General features: G+C 49.0%; 1 protein-coding gene across 1 annotated transcript in view; it reads left to right on the forward strand.

Annotated features, from left to right (window-relative positions):
• SMS (spermine synthase) overlaps positions 1-16247 on the forward strand; it is a 147992-nt gene that overhangs the window by 91904 nt on the left and 39841 nt on the right. The window contains exons 7-9 of the mRNA XM_029603399.1: positions 2351-2440; positions 10842-10956; positions 11353-11432. Coding sequence (XP_029459259.1) covers positions 2351-2440; positions 10842-10956; positions 11353-11432 — 285 coding nt within the window. The remainder of the gene's footprint in view (positions 1-2350; positions 2441-10841; positions 10957-11352; positions 11433-16247) is intronic.

Here is a 16247-nt window from a genome sequence, read left to right on the forward strand (position 1 = left end):
GCGTGCGCTGGGAGTGTGGGCGCTCGCCCGCTCTCCCACAATTTTTACTGTATCTGCCCGAAAGTGTTTGGCAGTAAATGGTTTGCAGTTACTGAGGAATGTGGGTGGGTGGGTGTGTGGAAGAGGAGGCAAATTGAATGTGTGTGCATGAAAGTCTGGGGAGTGAATGAGAGTGAGTGTGTGTTTGTGAGAATGATCATGTACACGTATGAAAGACTTGCATATGCACACACACTAAGACTTGCATATGCACACACACTAAGACTTGGATATACACACACACTAAGACTTGCATATGCAAGTCTTAGTGTGTGTGTATATGAGAGTTTTGTGTGCATGCTGCTACCAATGTTCCTTCTAAGAATTGGGTTGCTGTGAGCATAACATTTATAGGCTTTTTGGATCAAAGAAAGTAGTGCTCACAGTGTAATGCTTTCATCTTTTTACTGTTTCTAATTGTCTGTTTTAAGATTTTATTTTGTATTATTATGTATTTTACCCTTTTAAGTATGTATTTAGTGTCTCAAATGTATTTTCTTAAAAATTGTAAACCGTTGTGAAAGTTTTAACTAAACTGCGGTCTATAAAACCTGTTAAATAAATAATAAAACTAAAAATATTTGCTCACAGCAACCCAATCCTTAGAGGGAACTTTACTCATGGGCACAGACTAGCTTCAAGGGGGCAGGAATTTGAGAAGATAACCAAAAGTTAAAACATGTAGAGTAATGGGCGTTTCTATTCTTACAACTGTCCTTATGAGTCAACTTGCATGTGAGGTGTTTTTGAGCCATCATCACAGTGGACGTGTTGAGAAGATTAAAAAATATGTAAGTTGTTACAACGTGGAATTTAGTAATTGTATGGTGTCTTAGGGAGGCGTGCAGTGTATGTTAGTGGAGAGTTGTGTAATATCGTGTGTTATTGGCAGGTCATAGTGGGAAGGTTTTTGCCTCTTTTACGAGAAGAGCAGCGAGCGCCAATACCAGAGTTCAACAAGCTTAGAAGCAACAATACACTTATAGGTTAAAATGTAATTTTGTTAATGAATAGTGAACTACTGATATAAAGTTTGTTACAGTGTATCATATTGCAGTGACTTACAATATGGAAGATAAATGGAATGAGAGGAGATAAAGGAAAAGTTAGAAGAATCAGGTTGGCAAACATTTTTTAATATTCTTCTTTTGATTAACAGCAGTGTGACACAATTTTTATTTTTTCTTTAATTTTAATTTTAATTTTTTTTTTTTTTTACAGATTGGCATGTTTAGCATCATAAATTGGAATATTGGCAACTAATGGAAATCTAGATCTTGAGACATTGAACATGGTCAATTATTCTATATAATATATTCAATATGATTTTTGGATAACGATCTTTGTATGGTGGTGAAATTGTTTTGGTATAGTGTAGTTTTTATGGGTTGGACTTATTCCCTGAAGAAGACTGCATATAGTCGTCAAAACTAGGGTCCTAGTTGGGAGTAGTTCAATTTTTAATGGGATGCATGTGTGGATTGGTTATATTGATGTTTGTGGAGACTTTATTTTGTACAAATGATTGAAATAGGTTTTGTAAACAATGAATACAATTTAAATTTCATACAAGTTTATGCACCATTTTGTGTATATGTTGTTCTATAATATTGGTGCTTGAGTTTATCTTCGATGTAATATTACAGACTAGTCTTAGCTAATCAGGAAGCTCTGACCATCCCCTCAGAGGGACAGAACCAAGCAGGTGGCAGTATCACTTCTTGGCCCCTTTTTGGTTACTAGACAAGACTCGTGGTCTGAATTATGAGGCGAAGGATGGCTCTTTTTTTGCCTGCATGGTCTGAGCTATGAGGACGGTCCCTTCTTGACTGCTTTTGGCTGAGACTGAGAACCTACAAACTATGGGAGCCTACCACTCAATTCCATTGGGGACATGATTGCCTTAGGACCATGAGCAAATCAGGAGGATCAAACCTCCTGCTTATAAAAATAAAATATTAGGACTCGGGATCTTTCCCCAGTCATATCATGTCATGTCTGATTATCGCTGCTCCCCCCCCCCCCCCCCCCCAGGTCTTTGGTTATGGAGATATTGAATGTTTGCTTTAATGATTTACCTCTGCTTATTTTATTTGTTTTTCTGACCATCATTGTTGCCCGAGTGGCCAGCAGCAAACGGTCCTAGTAAAACTCGGGTATTGTTCATGATGCACAGCTGTTCCCATTGTGCCGCCGTACACTGTTTGCATGTGTGTGTGGGGGGTGGTTCTGAAAAGTCAAAACAAACTAGAATATGGGATGGTAGGAGGGGGGGAAACAAAAAAGAGAAAGTCCTTAATGTGCTTCAAACATTGACCAAATGGTGATTGACGGGTGTCGGAAATACATGCGCAAGACGTGTGGTGATGTCTTAGACCGTCTTCAGGGAGACTGCTATCAGGTAAAGCATTTGGAAGGGGAGGTGAATTTCCTCTTTCTTGAAGCCTTAGGTGTGAGAGAAAAACACAGAAGCCGAAAAACATGTATGGTTTATGTTTGGACTTTGTTCCTGCTTCCTCCCTCCCCCCATTTGATTTAATTAAGAGTTTTTGACTCCAGGCCTGCAGCGCCACCCTCCCCCCACCTTGGAAATGTAAAAAAAATGCCTACGTCAACTCCTGTGCCTCCCTTTAACTAGATGTAATAGCAAATGCAGACAGGCTTATAGCTAGCCGACTCTGTACTATTTAAACCCAGCGTAACTGCTCTGTCACATTATTTATGTTTTTAAAATTGCTTCTCTTCTGCTTGTTGTAGAACAGCTGGTTCTAAGCGGACTACATAATAACATAAACGATAATTTGTAATGCATATAAATACACTGCTTCTAAGCAAACATTGTACAGAAAATATAAATATTAAAATAAACATTAACCCTAATATTAAGCCTTTCCCTGTACGTACCTGGATCAGTCCAGACCGTGGGTTATGTCCCCAATCCAGCAGATGGAGTCAGCCCAAAGCTTCGAGGGGGCGTCACCATAAGTACTACTACCCCCTCTGCAGGAGTTCAGTATCTTCTGACTCCAGCAGATGCGAGTAGGGGAATCTGGGCTTGCTCCCGATTTCCTATATCCTATTCTGTTTTCCCTTGGTTGGAACTTTCTTCTCTGTCTCTGTCTTGTCTTGGATCAAGTTGTATTTAAAAAAAAAAAAAAAAAAAAAAGATAGTTAATTGATTAATTGGGGAGGCGGGGCTCCTTCCTTGTGCTGCCTCTCTGTCTCCTTTGTTTCCTCAGCGCGAGCCTGTGTTCTTGCCGGGGTAAGTCGTTTTTCTTGGTTTTCTGGGCTGTAGTTTTATTTTCAGCTTGCTGATTGAGACTGCCGGTGTGCCCGGCCTGCCAGCGATTTCCCTCGCTCCCGCGGCCATCTTGCACGCGCCTCGTGGGCTGCAGGGAGCAGGGTGAGTGATCTCAGCGGGTTGCGAGGCCAGGACAGGCCCCCCCGCGGCGCCGCTTGTTTTTCTCGGCGGGTTGTGCAGGCCGTCCGGGCCCCCCCGCAGCGGCGCGCCGTTTCGCGGCCCCCCCCCCCCCTTCCGCCCCGAGGCTCACCGAGTGATTTTAGCTGCCGGGGGTGGTTTTTCTGAGCGCCTGCTATGCCGCGGCCGTCGCGTTGCTCGGCCTGCGGCGAGCCCGGTTCGCGCATTTCCAGGGAGGGCATCTGTGCTAGGTGCCTCCCAGGGGGGGAAGGCACGTCCGGGCCCCGCACTCGTTTTCCAGCGGTGCTAGCCTTGCCCGGGCGGCGTGGGCCGGCCCCTCCCCCATTCCTGGCGGGAACGGCGGCCATTTTGCACGCGCTGCGCCGCGAGGGAGATCGGACAGCGCTGGGGGATGGGGAGGCTTCAGGGGACTCTCCCCCGAACTTGCTGCCGGAGGAAGATCCGGAGCTGGACTCACAGGAGCAGGGCCCTCCGGGACCCCCCCCCCCCCCGCGGAGATTCCCCCGAGTAGGCCGGGGTTCTCCCCAGAATTTATTCGTCTGATGCACACAGCGTACCTGCAGGAGCTGGCAGCTCCCACGGGGCCTCCGCCCCCCAAACTACCGCGACCTTCGTCCCTCTCCTCGGCCCCCCCCCCTCCGGGGGGCGTGGGGGCCCCACAGCTCCCCGCACACGTCCGGCTCCCTGTGGGTTCGGGGGGGGGCTGGCTCGGACCCAGTTTCCCCGGGATCGGACCCTGCTGTTTTGGGACAAGGGGATTCTACTTCAGAGGGAGAGGATCCACGCACGCTGCGCCTCTTCCAGCGGGAAGAGCTGGATGACCTAATCCCACAAATCATTCAGGGGTTGGACCTCGATCCCCCGCCGGACCCGCCAGCTCCCGTCGCGCCCGCTGTCGTTACTTCTTCGAAGAAGGGGGACCCGGTCCTGGCGGCGCTGCGCCCGCAGGCGCAGGCGTTTCCCATCCACGAGTCGTTCCTGCAACTTCTTACTAGGGAATGGGATTCCCCGGAAGCTGCGCTAAAGGGCAGCAGAGCCATGGAGAGGCTGTACCCGCTGCCGGAAGATTTTCTGGATCTCATCAAGGTACCCAGGGTGGACTCCGCAGTGACGGCGGTCACGAAGAGGACGACCATTCCGGTGACGGGTGGAGCGGCGCTGCGGGATACGCAGGATCGCAAGTTGGAAGTATTCCTCAAGCGGGTCTTCGAGGTCTCCGCAGTGGGACTGCGGGCGGCGATGTGTAGCTCTCTTGCCCAGCGGGCTAGTCTTCTCTGGGTACAGCTACTGCTCACTTCTCAGGTGCTGCCTCCCGAGGAGGCCGCCCAGGCGGACCGACTCGAAGCCGCAGTGGCATACGGGGCTGATGCCTCCTACGATCTATTCAGGGTCCTCGCCCGCTCCATGGCCTCGGCAGTGGCGGCGCGTCGACTCCTATGGCTTCGCAACTGGGCGGCGGACACGTCCTCCAAGTCGAGCCTGGGTTCCCTGCCTTTCAGGGGTAAGTTCCTGTTCGGAGAGGAGCTGGACCAGATAATCAAGTCGCTGGGGGAAAACGTGGTCCATCGCCTGCCGGAAGACAGATATCGCTCCACCAGGGCGTTCTCGTCCTCCCGGACCAGAGCCAGGGCGCAAAGACGCTACAGGAGTTACAGGCCGGCGGTATCCCGGCCTCCTCCCTCCAGGGCTCAGCCCTGGTCCCGTTCCTTTCGCGGGCGCCGCCCAGCGCGGGCCGCTTCCACGGCGGGACAGCCCTCGCCCAAATCCTCTCAATGATGTTCAGCTCGCCCACTCCGCCGTTCCCAAGATCGGGGGACGGCTGGCGTTCTTTTACGAGGAGTGGGCACGGATCACCTCGGATCAGTGGGTTTTGGACACCATAGGACACGGCTACGCGTTGGAATTTGCCCGCCCTCCGAAGGGACGGTTCATCTTCTCTCCCTGCGGCTCAGCCATCAAGCGAAGGGCGGTGCAGCTGACCCTGGACAGACTGTGGGAGATAGGCGCCATTACGCCCGTACCCTCCGGAGAGGTGGGCTCGGGCCATTATTCCATCTACTTCGTCGTACCGAAGAAAGACGGTTCCTTCCGCCCCATCCTGGACTTGAAGGAAGTCAACAGATCCCTTCGGGTGGTCCGGTTCCGCATGGAAACGCTACGTTCGGTGATCGAGGCGGTACATCGAGGGGAGTTTCTGGCCTCCTTGGACCTGACGGAGGCCTACCTTCACATTTCCATTCGCCAGGAGCATCATTGTCTGCTACGGTTCAAGATCCTGGATCAGCCTTTCCAGTTTGTGGCGCTTCCGTTCGGATTAGCAACGGCCCCGCGCACCTTTACCAAGATCATGGTAGTTGTGGCGGCTGCCCTCTGGAAGGAAGGGATTCTAGTACATCCTTACTTGGACGATTGGCTCATACGAGCGAAGTCTTTTCCACAGGGACAGGCGGCAGTAGCCAGGGTGATACAGTTTCTGCAGTCCCTGGGATGGGTGGTGAACTTCTCCAAGAGCTCCCTCGTGCCCTCGCAGCGCTTGGATTTCTTGGGGGCGACCTTCGACACCCGTCTGGGCGCGGTTTTTCTACGGCAGGACAAGGCGCACGCCCTACGGGAACACATACAGCGATTCTCTGCATTACCAGCTCCCTCCTCCTGGAACTATCTTCAGCTCCTGGGGGTGATGGGCTCCACCATCGACATGGTGCCTTGGGCATTTGCGCACCTCCGCCCTCTACAAAGAGCGCTTCTATCCCGTTGGAAACCACTCTCGCAGGACTACCAAGTGATACTTCCGCTGCCCCAGTTTGCCAGAAACAGCTTGGCCTGGTGGATGGTCCCGGAGAATCTGGCTCGCGGCGTGTCCCTCGACCTACCAAATTGGGTGGTGGTGACCACCGACGCCAGTCTCGTAGGCTGGGGAGCCGTCTGCGACCGAAGCGCCACGCAGGGGACGTGGTCCGCGGAGGAATCAAAGTGGTCCATCAATCGTCTGGAGACCAGAGCGGTCAGATTGGCGCTTCTCCATTTCCTGCCGCTCCTTCGAAATCGGGAAGTCAGAATCTTATCGGACAACGCGACTACGGTAGCCTACATCAACCGTCAGGGCGGCACTCGCAGTCCGCAGGTCGCGCTCGAGGCAGCGATGCTGATGCAGTGGGCGGAGCGGCATCTGCGCCGCCTGGCGGCCTCGCACATCGCAGGCGTGGACAACGTCCAGGCGGACTTCCTCAGTCGCCAGCGGCTGGATCCCGGAGAGTGGTCTCTCTCCGACACAGCCATGCAACTGCTCGTCCGGCGGTGGGGCTCCCCCCACCTGGATCTCATGGCGTCCGTCCAGAACACCAAAGCGCCTCGCTTCTTCAGTCGCCGGAGAGAACGGGGGGCGGAGGGCGTAGATGCTCTCGCGCTCCCGTGGCCGGCCGATCTGCTCCTATACGCATTTCCCCTTTGGCCGTTGGTGGGAAGACTACTCCGACGGATAGAGGTTCATCAGGGGCCTGTGATCTTCGTCGCGCCAGAGTGGCCAAGACGACCTTGGTTTGCGGATCTCCTCCACCTGGTAATCGACGGACCCATCCGGCTGGGACATCTTCCCCGCCTCCTACACCAGGGACCGGTATTTTTCGACCAGGCAGAACTCTTCTGTCTTGCGGCCTGGCTTTTGAGAGGCGCCGCCTCCGCCGACGGGGGTACCCGGAGGCGGTAGTGTCAACGCTGCTGCGGTCTCGGAAGACTTCGACGTCGGTGGCCTATGTGCGAGTCTGGAAGGTGTTCGAACTGTGGTGTACCGACCGGAACACAAGACCCACGGAGGCGTCTGTCCCGCAGATTCTCCAGTTCCTACAGGCGGGAGTGGAAAAGGGGCTCGCTTACAACTCACTTCGAGTTCAAGTGGCCGCTCTTGGCTCCCTCTTGCGGGGAGGAGGATCTCTGTTACAGCACCCGGACATCGGCCGTTTTCTCAAGGGTGTCAAGCACTTGCGGCCCCCATTGCGGGATCCTTGTCCCTCTTGGAGCCTCAATCTGGTACTACGTTCCATGTCGGGACCTCCTTTTGAACCACTGAGGAGTGCGACGATCAAGGACCTCACTCTCAAGGCGATGTTCCTGGTGGCTATATGCTCCGCTCGGCGTATTTCGGAGCTGCAGGCTCTGTCCTGCCGGGAACCTTATCTCCGGTTCTCCGATTCGGGCGTTTCACTTCGTACGGTGCCTTCCTTCCTCCCGAAGGTGGTGTCCGCCTTCCATGTGAATCAGACGGTGGAATTGCCTTCTTTCTCTTCGTCTGAGCCGCGGGCTCTTCGTCTCCTCGACGTCAAGCGCACTCTGCGGGTCTACCTGGAGGCTACGAATGACTTTCGGACTTCGGACCATCTCTTCGTCCTTTGGTCTGGTCCCCGGAAGGGATCCCAGGCCTCGAAGATGACTATTGCCAGATGGCTGAAGGCCGGCATTGCCGCTTCCTACATCGGGAAGGGGCGGACTCCTCCACCCGGTATTGTGGCGCATTCTACACGCTCTCAGGCGGCCTCCTGGGCGGAGAGTCGATCGGTATCTTCGCAAGAAATCTGTAGAGCGGCCACCTGGAAATCGTTACACACGTTCTCGAGACACTACAGGCTACACCTCGCCTCGTCCGTCCATGGACACTTTGGCGAACAGGTTCTACGAGCAGGCCTCGCAGAATCCCACCCGGGTTAGGGAAGCTTGGGTACATCCCACGGTCTGGACTGATCCAGGTACGTACAGGGAAAAGAAAATTATTACTTACCTGCTAATTTTCGTTCCTGTAGTACCATGGATCAGTCCAGACGCCCACCGCATTTGGGTTCTACTCCTGCTCGGCTGCCTGTTATATGGTAGTGTCTTCTTCTCCTTCTCCTACTATGTTCTTTCACGTGTTCCCCGTTTCACTGTCCGTGACTGTTTGTTTTTCTTGGGGGTCGACACGAGTTGTGACCTCCCATCCGTTGGTGGGATGGTACAGTTCTCTCTGTTCTAAATTCAGCGGCTCATTGTTGCCGTCTTGTTTAAACTTGATCCAATTCAGGGGTTTTCTGTTTACTCGGGCTTTGATATTCTCGATACTGAACTCCTGCAGAGGGGGTAGTAGTACTTATGGTGACGCCCCCTCGAAGCTTTGGGCTGACTCCATCTGCTGGATTGGGGACATAACCCACGGTCTGGACTGATCCATGGTACTACAGGAACGAAAATTAGCAGGTAAGTAATAATTTTCTTTTGCTAAAATTAAGCAAGAACAAATAAACCAGGAGCTCAAGGGGATACACCTGTCTTAATAAATAGGATTTACATTTTTTTTTTTTTTTTTTACAAAGCTTTTCAGTCACTCATTCTGCGAAGCTCAACTGGCTTTATCAGAGGTCTGGCCCTGCCACTGAGAAAACATGGCAGCCAGTAGTGTGGAAGTGAATCTCCTTAAATGATGGCAAACTCAACAAATGTGTACCTGCAGAATGAAACTAACGTGTCAGAGTATAAGGTGACGACAAATCAAAATCAGAGGGACCTTCACCCATAAAGGATTTAATATCAGAGTTATGACCTTAAACTTAACTTTTTGGGCTACAGGTAGCCAATGTAGGATAGGGAACATATGGTCTCTTAATGAATATGGTACTATTAAGCGTGTAGTGGCATTCTGCAGTAATTGCAAAGACCTGACATATTTGGATACCCCCACTTAGAAGGAATTGCAGTAATCCACTGTTGTCATAATGAAAGCTTGACTGACCGTATGGAAGTCAACCTTTAAGATTTACCTTAATGGTCTGACTATTCTAAGCTTATAAAATGCTGACTGTAATCCTGCCTGCAGCCATGGCTTCACAGTCAACTGAGAGTCCAAAACAATCCCCAAATCCCTAATAATTTGGAAAATGGAAACAGCACACTATCAGCATGCAAAGTAGTTAAAATGTCAGGAATTGCTATCCAGCCCACCTATAAGACCTGAGTCTTGGCAAGGCTCAAATGTAAATTATTACACCCGAGCCAGGTGCTCACTGTTTATAAACAACGTTTGGAGAGTCTCCACAGTAGCAACCAAATTGTCACCTACTGGGAACAACAATTGGATGCCATCTGCCTATATTTCAAACTTTTACATTCATGTTTGTATCCCAGATCAGTCCAGAGAAGTGGGTTTTGCATCCCTACCAGCAGTTGGAGGCAGAGAACTATAAACTTTGAGGAAGTGCTACATAGCAGAAAGTGCCGCCTGCAGTCCCTCAGTATTTATCTGTCTCCAGCAGATGGTAGAGGTGCAAACCTGCAGATAAAAAAGAAAGAAGGGACAGAAAAAGAGAAGCTAGAAGACTCTCCCTGAGGTGTTAGATTCCTTCGTGGGCCATCCCTCAGGTTGAGCCGAGCGAGCAGGGGGTTGATAATCCCTGATTAGCTTTAGCCCGCAGCAGATCCAGGGGTCTGACAGCCAGGGCTCCTGGTCCCCTCTTATCCCCTGAAGGCTCCTTCCCAGAGGTGTTGCCAGCAGCAGGGAAAGTAGTCCTTTTTTTTTTTTTTTGCTTGAATTTCTTCCTTCGCTGTGGCTGCTGTTGAGGTAGTTCCATTAAAAGGTCTCGCCTGCGATTTGTTGATCCTTGTTTCCACAGAACGTAAACAGGATATTCAAAGCAACCTTATTCTTAAGACTGTTTGAATGCAGAAACTCAGACCTCATGCAGGCCTAGATTTAGGGATAGGCAGCTGCCTAAGGGCGCCCCAGTGCCTGGATCAGAGAGGAGCCTGCATGCCGGTGCTGCTGCGTCGCTCTGCTCAACCAAAATCTTAAATCCGACCCTGATCTCATGCAGATTCTTTATAATGTGTCCTGATAAATGAAGGTCACTGGGGACCAGAGGTGAGAACTGTCATCCCTTTCCTTTTGGGTTTTTTTTGTGTTTTTTTTTTTTTAAACTCTCTTAATTATTTACAACCAGATGTGCTGAGGCTGTGATGTTTTTGCCTCGATTTTCTCAAAGGTGTCTCCTCCTGTCTTTTCAGGGTTTCAGGTCACCGTCACCAGCTCATCTGAGTAAAGTGGTGACTATTGGAAGGAACCCTCCCCTACCCCCTCCTCCTATACCTCATTTACTTTCATTTAACACCTGTTCCTGAGCGTTGAGTACAGCGTAGGTTTCTATTGTCCAAATAATGTGGGTGGTGCTTCCTGCTGACACCCGCTGCCAGTCCGTTTGTAGTAGTAGTAGTAATTATTTATGGAATCGGCTATGATGTGGCGAGCTGAGCGGTTGCCGTAAATCTTTGGTCTCCGGTTCCTGCCCTGATGCCACGTTTGTAGCGCTTAATGCTTGTTGTTGTTGTTGTGGTTTGTCTGTTTTAGGTTTTGGTAGAGGATTGCATCCCGGTGTTGAAGAGGTATGCTAAAGACGGACAGATGTTCGACTATGTAATCAATGATCTGACTGCTGTTCCTATCTCCACATCTCCAGAAGAAGGTGAACTTATGCATGTTATGGATAATTTGCATTCCGATGCCAACGCAGCTGGTGTGCCACAGCACTGCCCTGCTCAACCTGTTAACGACTTGAGCATGTTGAATTTTGCTTGCATCGTGCTCAGATGCTTCATAAGCACGGTCTTTGAATGTGTGGATTTCCCTAAGAGAAGCAGGAACAAAACCAGGGCTAGATCAGCTTGCCATGACAAAAATAAAATAGAGCCAGCTGGGTAACCCATAATCAGGCAAGAGCAGCATTTTTTTTACTGCAAGTTAGAGATTTAGACTGTTAAATTTCTTAACTGTTATGTTCTTGTGGATTTTAAATGCACATGCCGTTAAATAGAGTTTGCAATGTGAACGAGGTATATCTTAATCTATGCTTTAAATACAGATTCTACTTGGGAGTTTTTGCGACTGATTCTTGACCTGTCAATGAAAGTCCTGAAGCGTGATGGGAAATACTATACTCAGGTATGGTGCAGCACCTTGTGTGTGTCCTCCTAATGTTAATAAGCTATGAACTAAGACCTTTTCCATTGAATCAATGCTGACTCATCAAAATCTGGGTCAGCATCCCCATTTTCCAGAGATCTTCAGCAGAGGAGGGGAGAAGGTGTGGTGCTACTTTTTAGAACTTCGAACCGTGAGCTGGGAGAAACGCTGAGAGGCGAGTTAAGAGCCTCCTAATTTATGGTTCCAGCACGTGCTCTGTAGCCCTGAGGGTTGATTACTTCATTTTCTTTTTCCCCCCAGGCTTCTGTGTACCCAGCCTTTGCTGGAGAATAACTTTGTTCCTTCTCATCTCCCTGCTTTCATGTATTTTGTACAGTGCTGCTAATCCGTGCACCTCGATGGTTCTGAAGCACCAGATGGTAAAACGCTATTGGGATACTGTTTGTAGGAAAAGAACGAGGACTCTGGTCCTCGAAAGCTCCTGCCTCAATAAATTGATTAGTCTGCAAGGTGCCATCACACCTCTTGTGTATTTTTGGGGTTGGTTTTTTTTTTTTTCGCTACACCAGACTAATACAGCTACCCCAACAGCGTATGATTAGTATTTTAAACTTGTCGGGAGATGCAGAATACTGTGGGAGCATCTTTAAAGTGTGCAGAGCAGGCTGTGTGTGTGGCATCCCATGTTGTAGGCACAGGAGGAATGGTGTCATTGCCCACGGGACCGGCAAAACGCAAACACTTGTCAGGGAAGGGCAGCTACATACCTTCTCAAAAGTAGTCCCTCGTTAAAGCACTTTGAAATCCTGAGGGATGGAAGGTGTTATAGTCCTAATTATGGACACGGAAAACAGTTATCAGTTAAACAAAACTGTTGATATAATGAATAGTCTATGGATAAAACTAAACCTTCACCAAAGCCCTTTTAACAAATACTTTAGAATAAACATTCAGTGCTTGTAGAAGCAACTGGCAAAAATTGATTTTTTGATGTACGCATGTGCTTGTCTGTAAATGCACACATTTATCCACACGCGCACACAGCAAGGCTGCTTGTTTTTGATGGCTTTTATGGACCTTAAAATATTCAGTGACTTTTATTGTTGTGAGTTTAGTGTAATCCTGAGCTTGGAAATGTTTTGTATTCCCAGCTAAGTGTTTTCCATGCACTCCCTTTAGTATCATATCCATTAGCTGTTTGACAATTGTGTATAATTGGTAAATGGGTCTTACCCAAACAAGTTTAATTTAAAAAAAAAAAAAAAGCATTGATTCACAGTTTTTGATCTTTTTTGCTGTTAGCATCTCCCTTCTTCAGTTTGTACAGGTACCTCGCTTCGTGGTGTCTACACATTAACTTGCTAATGCAGTAACAAATGCAGAATTTTTGAAACGCAACCATATAATCTGTACTGAATGCATCAGCTATCTTTAGGGTTGTGAATCAGATTGTAAAACAGAAAAAATTCCGTGACCGTTTATATGTGTGATTATAACATTTCCTCAGACAGAAGAGGGGGGGTTCTAAAATTATTCTGTATCTCTTTTTTTTTTTTTTTTTTTTTTTTTTTAACAAAAGCATCACAGTCTGCAAAAAACGTGTTTTTTGCCTGGACTTGCATGGTGCCCTCAATTTTCCCCCCCCCCCTACTATGAGAAGGCAGAAATTTTGGGGGGGGGGGGGAATGAGTTTTCAATTCCAGTTTGAAAATTGAAATCTGGCTCAAGACACGCAGAGACTGGATTCCATTATAACTGATGGCATTATCGCTGGTCTTTGGGGGACCTGCCCAGCCAGTAGCGTTTGCCCAGCCAGTAGCGTTTTAAAGATATTTGTAATGAATATGCATGAGGCACACTTGCATACAATGGGAGGCAGTGTACATGAACACACATTCCTTGCTTACTCGCTGTGGATGTCCTGAAAACCAGACTGCCTGAGGACCAGGCTTAGGATCAGTGAGCCCTTCAGCATGTGAGATGTTAGCATTGCATGGTGCTTTGTAAACAGACAGTGGGAACTCATTTTATCTGCCTTGAGAGGATAATAGTTGTAATTGGCCATATCATGATATGAAACTCCTTCCTTTTCCTGGCAGGTGTGTACGTGGTCCAGATTACTAGTGGATGCCAAAACTAACTTTCCAATTGGAAATTTTCATTGCAGTCTTAAATTTTTTACATGGTTTCCTCACTACACAAATTGTGAATGCTTAAAAAAAAAAAATTAATTCCTGTTCATTCCCCAGATAAGACTAGACAAGTGGGTTTTGCATTCCTACCACAGATGGAGGCAAAGAATAAAAACTTTTCAGGTATTGCTACTTAACCGAGAGTGCCACCTGCAATCCCTCAGTATTTTTCTGTCTCCAGATGGTAGGGGTGCAAACCTGCAGTCTGAACTTAGTTAAAAAAAAAAAAAATAATAAAAAAAAAAAATATAAGTTTAGAAAGAAGACAGACGTGAAGACTGTGCTCACAGAGGTGTTAGGTTCCTTCATGGGCCAACCCTCTGGTTCAGCCAGGTGTGCGGGGGGTTGGAAATCCTCGGCCAGACTCTACACTTGATTTCCAGGGGGAGGGAAAGCCAAGAGGCCTGGTTCCCTCGTTCCCCCTGAGGCCTTCTCACCCAGTCCGGCCTTCTGCAGCAGCCAGGATCACCCAGAAACGGGAAAGTATAACTTCCCTTTGTTTTTCTGGGCTGCTCAGGGGCTGTTTTTTGTTTTGTTTTTTTTTCTTTCTTTCTTTAAGGAAAGCATCGGGTAGGCTTTCTCTCGGCAGTGGCAGTCAACTCAACTTCGAGGTGAGCAGGGAAGTGCATGCTGCTCTTGCTGTTTTTTCAGCGCCTGGGACGTCGTCTGCTTTTCTCTCCTGCTCAGGGTTACTTTTAGCCGCAGGCCGCGTCACTAGTCATGCCGCAGAGCGCGGGAAAGTCTGTTGGGCCTGCCTCAGTGCAGCCCTTCTCTGCACCAGCTGTGACTCTGGTGGTGAAGGAGCCTCGGCAGAGAGATTAGCATGCAGACGCTGCACCTGTTCTACAGGTCCTACTCAGGAGATGGGGGGGGGGGGGGGAATGAAGGAAATGGTGCCCATTTTGGCTGCACGTGGCAGGAGGCCTGCCGTGGATAGGGAGTGCAGGGATTCCCCTTCCCCGCTTTCTCCAGTACAGTAGGAGTCTGGAGAAGGTGGAGAGGTGCCAGTGGAACCAGGGGGAGGACCTAGCAGCTGCAGAAGATGGGGAGTGCAATGGATTTTCCATTGTTATTGCATGAGGCCTACCTCGCCAAGAAGGAAGTGGCGGGTAAGTGTCAGCCACCCAGAAATTTCAAAGCATGGCTAAGAAGCCTCGAGCTGAGGCACCTTCAAGGTCGGTGGGCATTCTTCGCCTCTTGGTCCTAGATCAATCATGAGTGGAGGAGAACTCCTCTGAAGACTCTGGCAACAATCCACAGGGGGATCCACATATTGACCAGGGCACTAGTCAGGGCGCGGATTCTGTGGCTGACCTGGTGGTGGGTGGTGACCCAGATGCGGATGATGTCTCTAGGGTGGTCAGGTTATTCCGTAAGGAGGAGTTGCAACCTCTCATCGCCCAGGTCCTGAAGAACTGGGGATCAAGTTTGCGCAGGAGGATTCCGACAACGAGGGGGTAAACGCCTTCCCTTTGCTGAAGGAAAATGTGGGAGGGAGGTTCTGGAAGCCAAATTTAGGCTCTTAGGTAGAAAGCTTAAATCCAAAACCTCCAGGGTAGCATTCTCTGAAATGCTCCCTGTTCCATGCGCAGGTCCCCAGAGGCAAGCAGAGCTCCGGAGACTCAATGCATGGATGAGGCGATGGTGCAAGGAAGAGGGATTCAGTTTTGTAAGGAACTGGGGAACCTTTTGGGGAAGGGGGAGTCTCTTTTGAAGAGATGGGCTTCACCTTAAACAAGGTGGAACCAGACTGCTGGCGCTAACCTTTAAAAAGGAGGTAGAGCAGCTTTTAAACTAGAACAAATTGGAAAGCCGACAGTCGCTCAGCAGCGCATGGTTCGGAGAGAGGTATCTTCAAAGGATACTAATGATGCATTAGAATTAGGGCATCCCGACAGTGAGGTTCCGATAATAAGAAAAGTAGTCCAAGTGCCTGTAACTAAAAACTCACCTGAGCTAAAAAATTCTAACTTATCCCTATCAATTAAAAAGCAGAATGAAAATACAAGCAAAAAAAACCTTTGAAATGTTTGTATGCTAATGCCAGAAGTTTAAGAAGTAAGATGGGAGAATTAGAATGTATAGCAGTGAATGATGACATAGACTTAATTGGCATCTCAGAGACATGGTGGAAGGAGGACAACCAATGGGACAGTGCTATACCGGGGTACAAATTATATCGCAATGACAGAGAGGAGCACCCGGGAGGCGGTGTAGCACTTTATGTCTGGGACTAAATGTGCAATTGAATCTTTATGGGTAGAAATCCCTTGTGTGTTGGGGAGACTATAATGATAGGAGTATACTACCGTCCACCTGGTCAACAAAAGGGGAGATGGCTCGGGCCCAGGCCCCAGCCACACCTCTCTTATGAGCAGGGGGAGACAATGAACAAATCTTAGTGGACAAGCACCAACTGATCCGATGTGATCCTAGCACACTCCTTGTAAAAAAAAAAAAAAAAAAAAAAAAAAAGTCAACCGATCTCCTACAGTTGGTATCGAGGGGTGGACTGGCCTTGCCTCATTGGGCGGACTTGGCTCCACCACTTCCCTGGCTAGAACCATCCCTATTTGATCTGCGCCCGCAAAAGGACTGATTCTAGGATGATTGCCACTCTGGCTCAGCACCGCGATTTCAA

The sequence above is a fragment of the Rhinatrema bivittatum genome, chromosome 5 (assembly GCF_901001135.1).
Source record: "Rhinatrema bivittatum chromosome 5, aRhiBiv1.1, whole genome shotgun sequence".
Lineage (NCBI taxonomy): Eukaryota > Metazoa > Chordata > Amphibia > Gymnophiona > Rhinatrematidae > Rhinatrema > Rhinatrema bivittatum.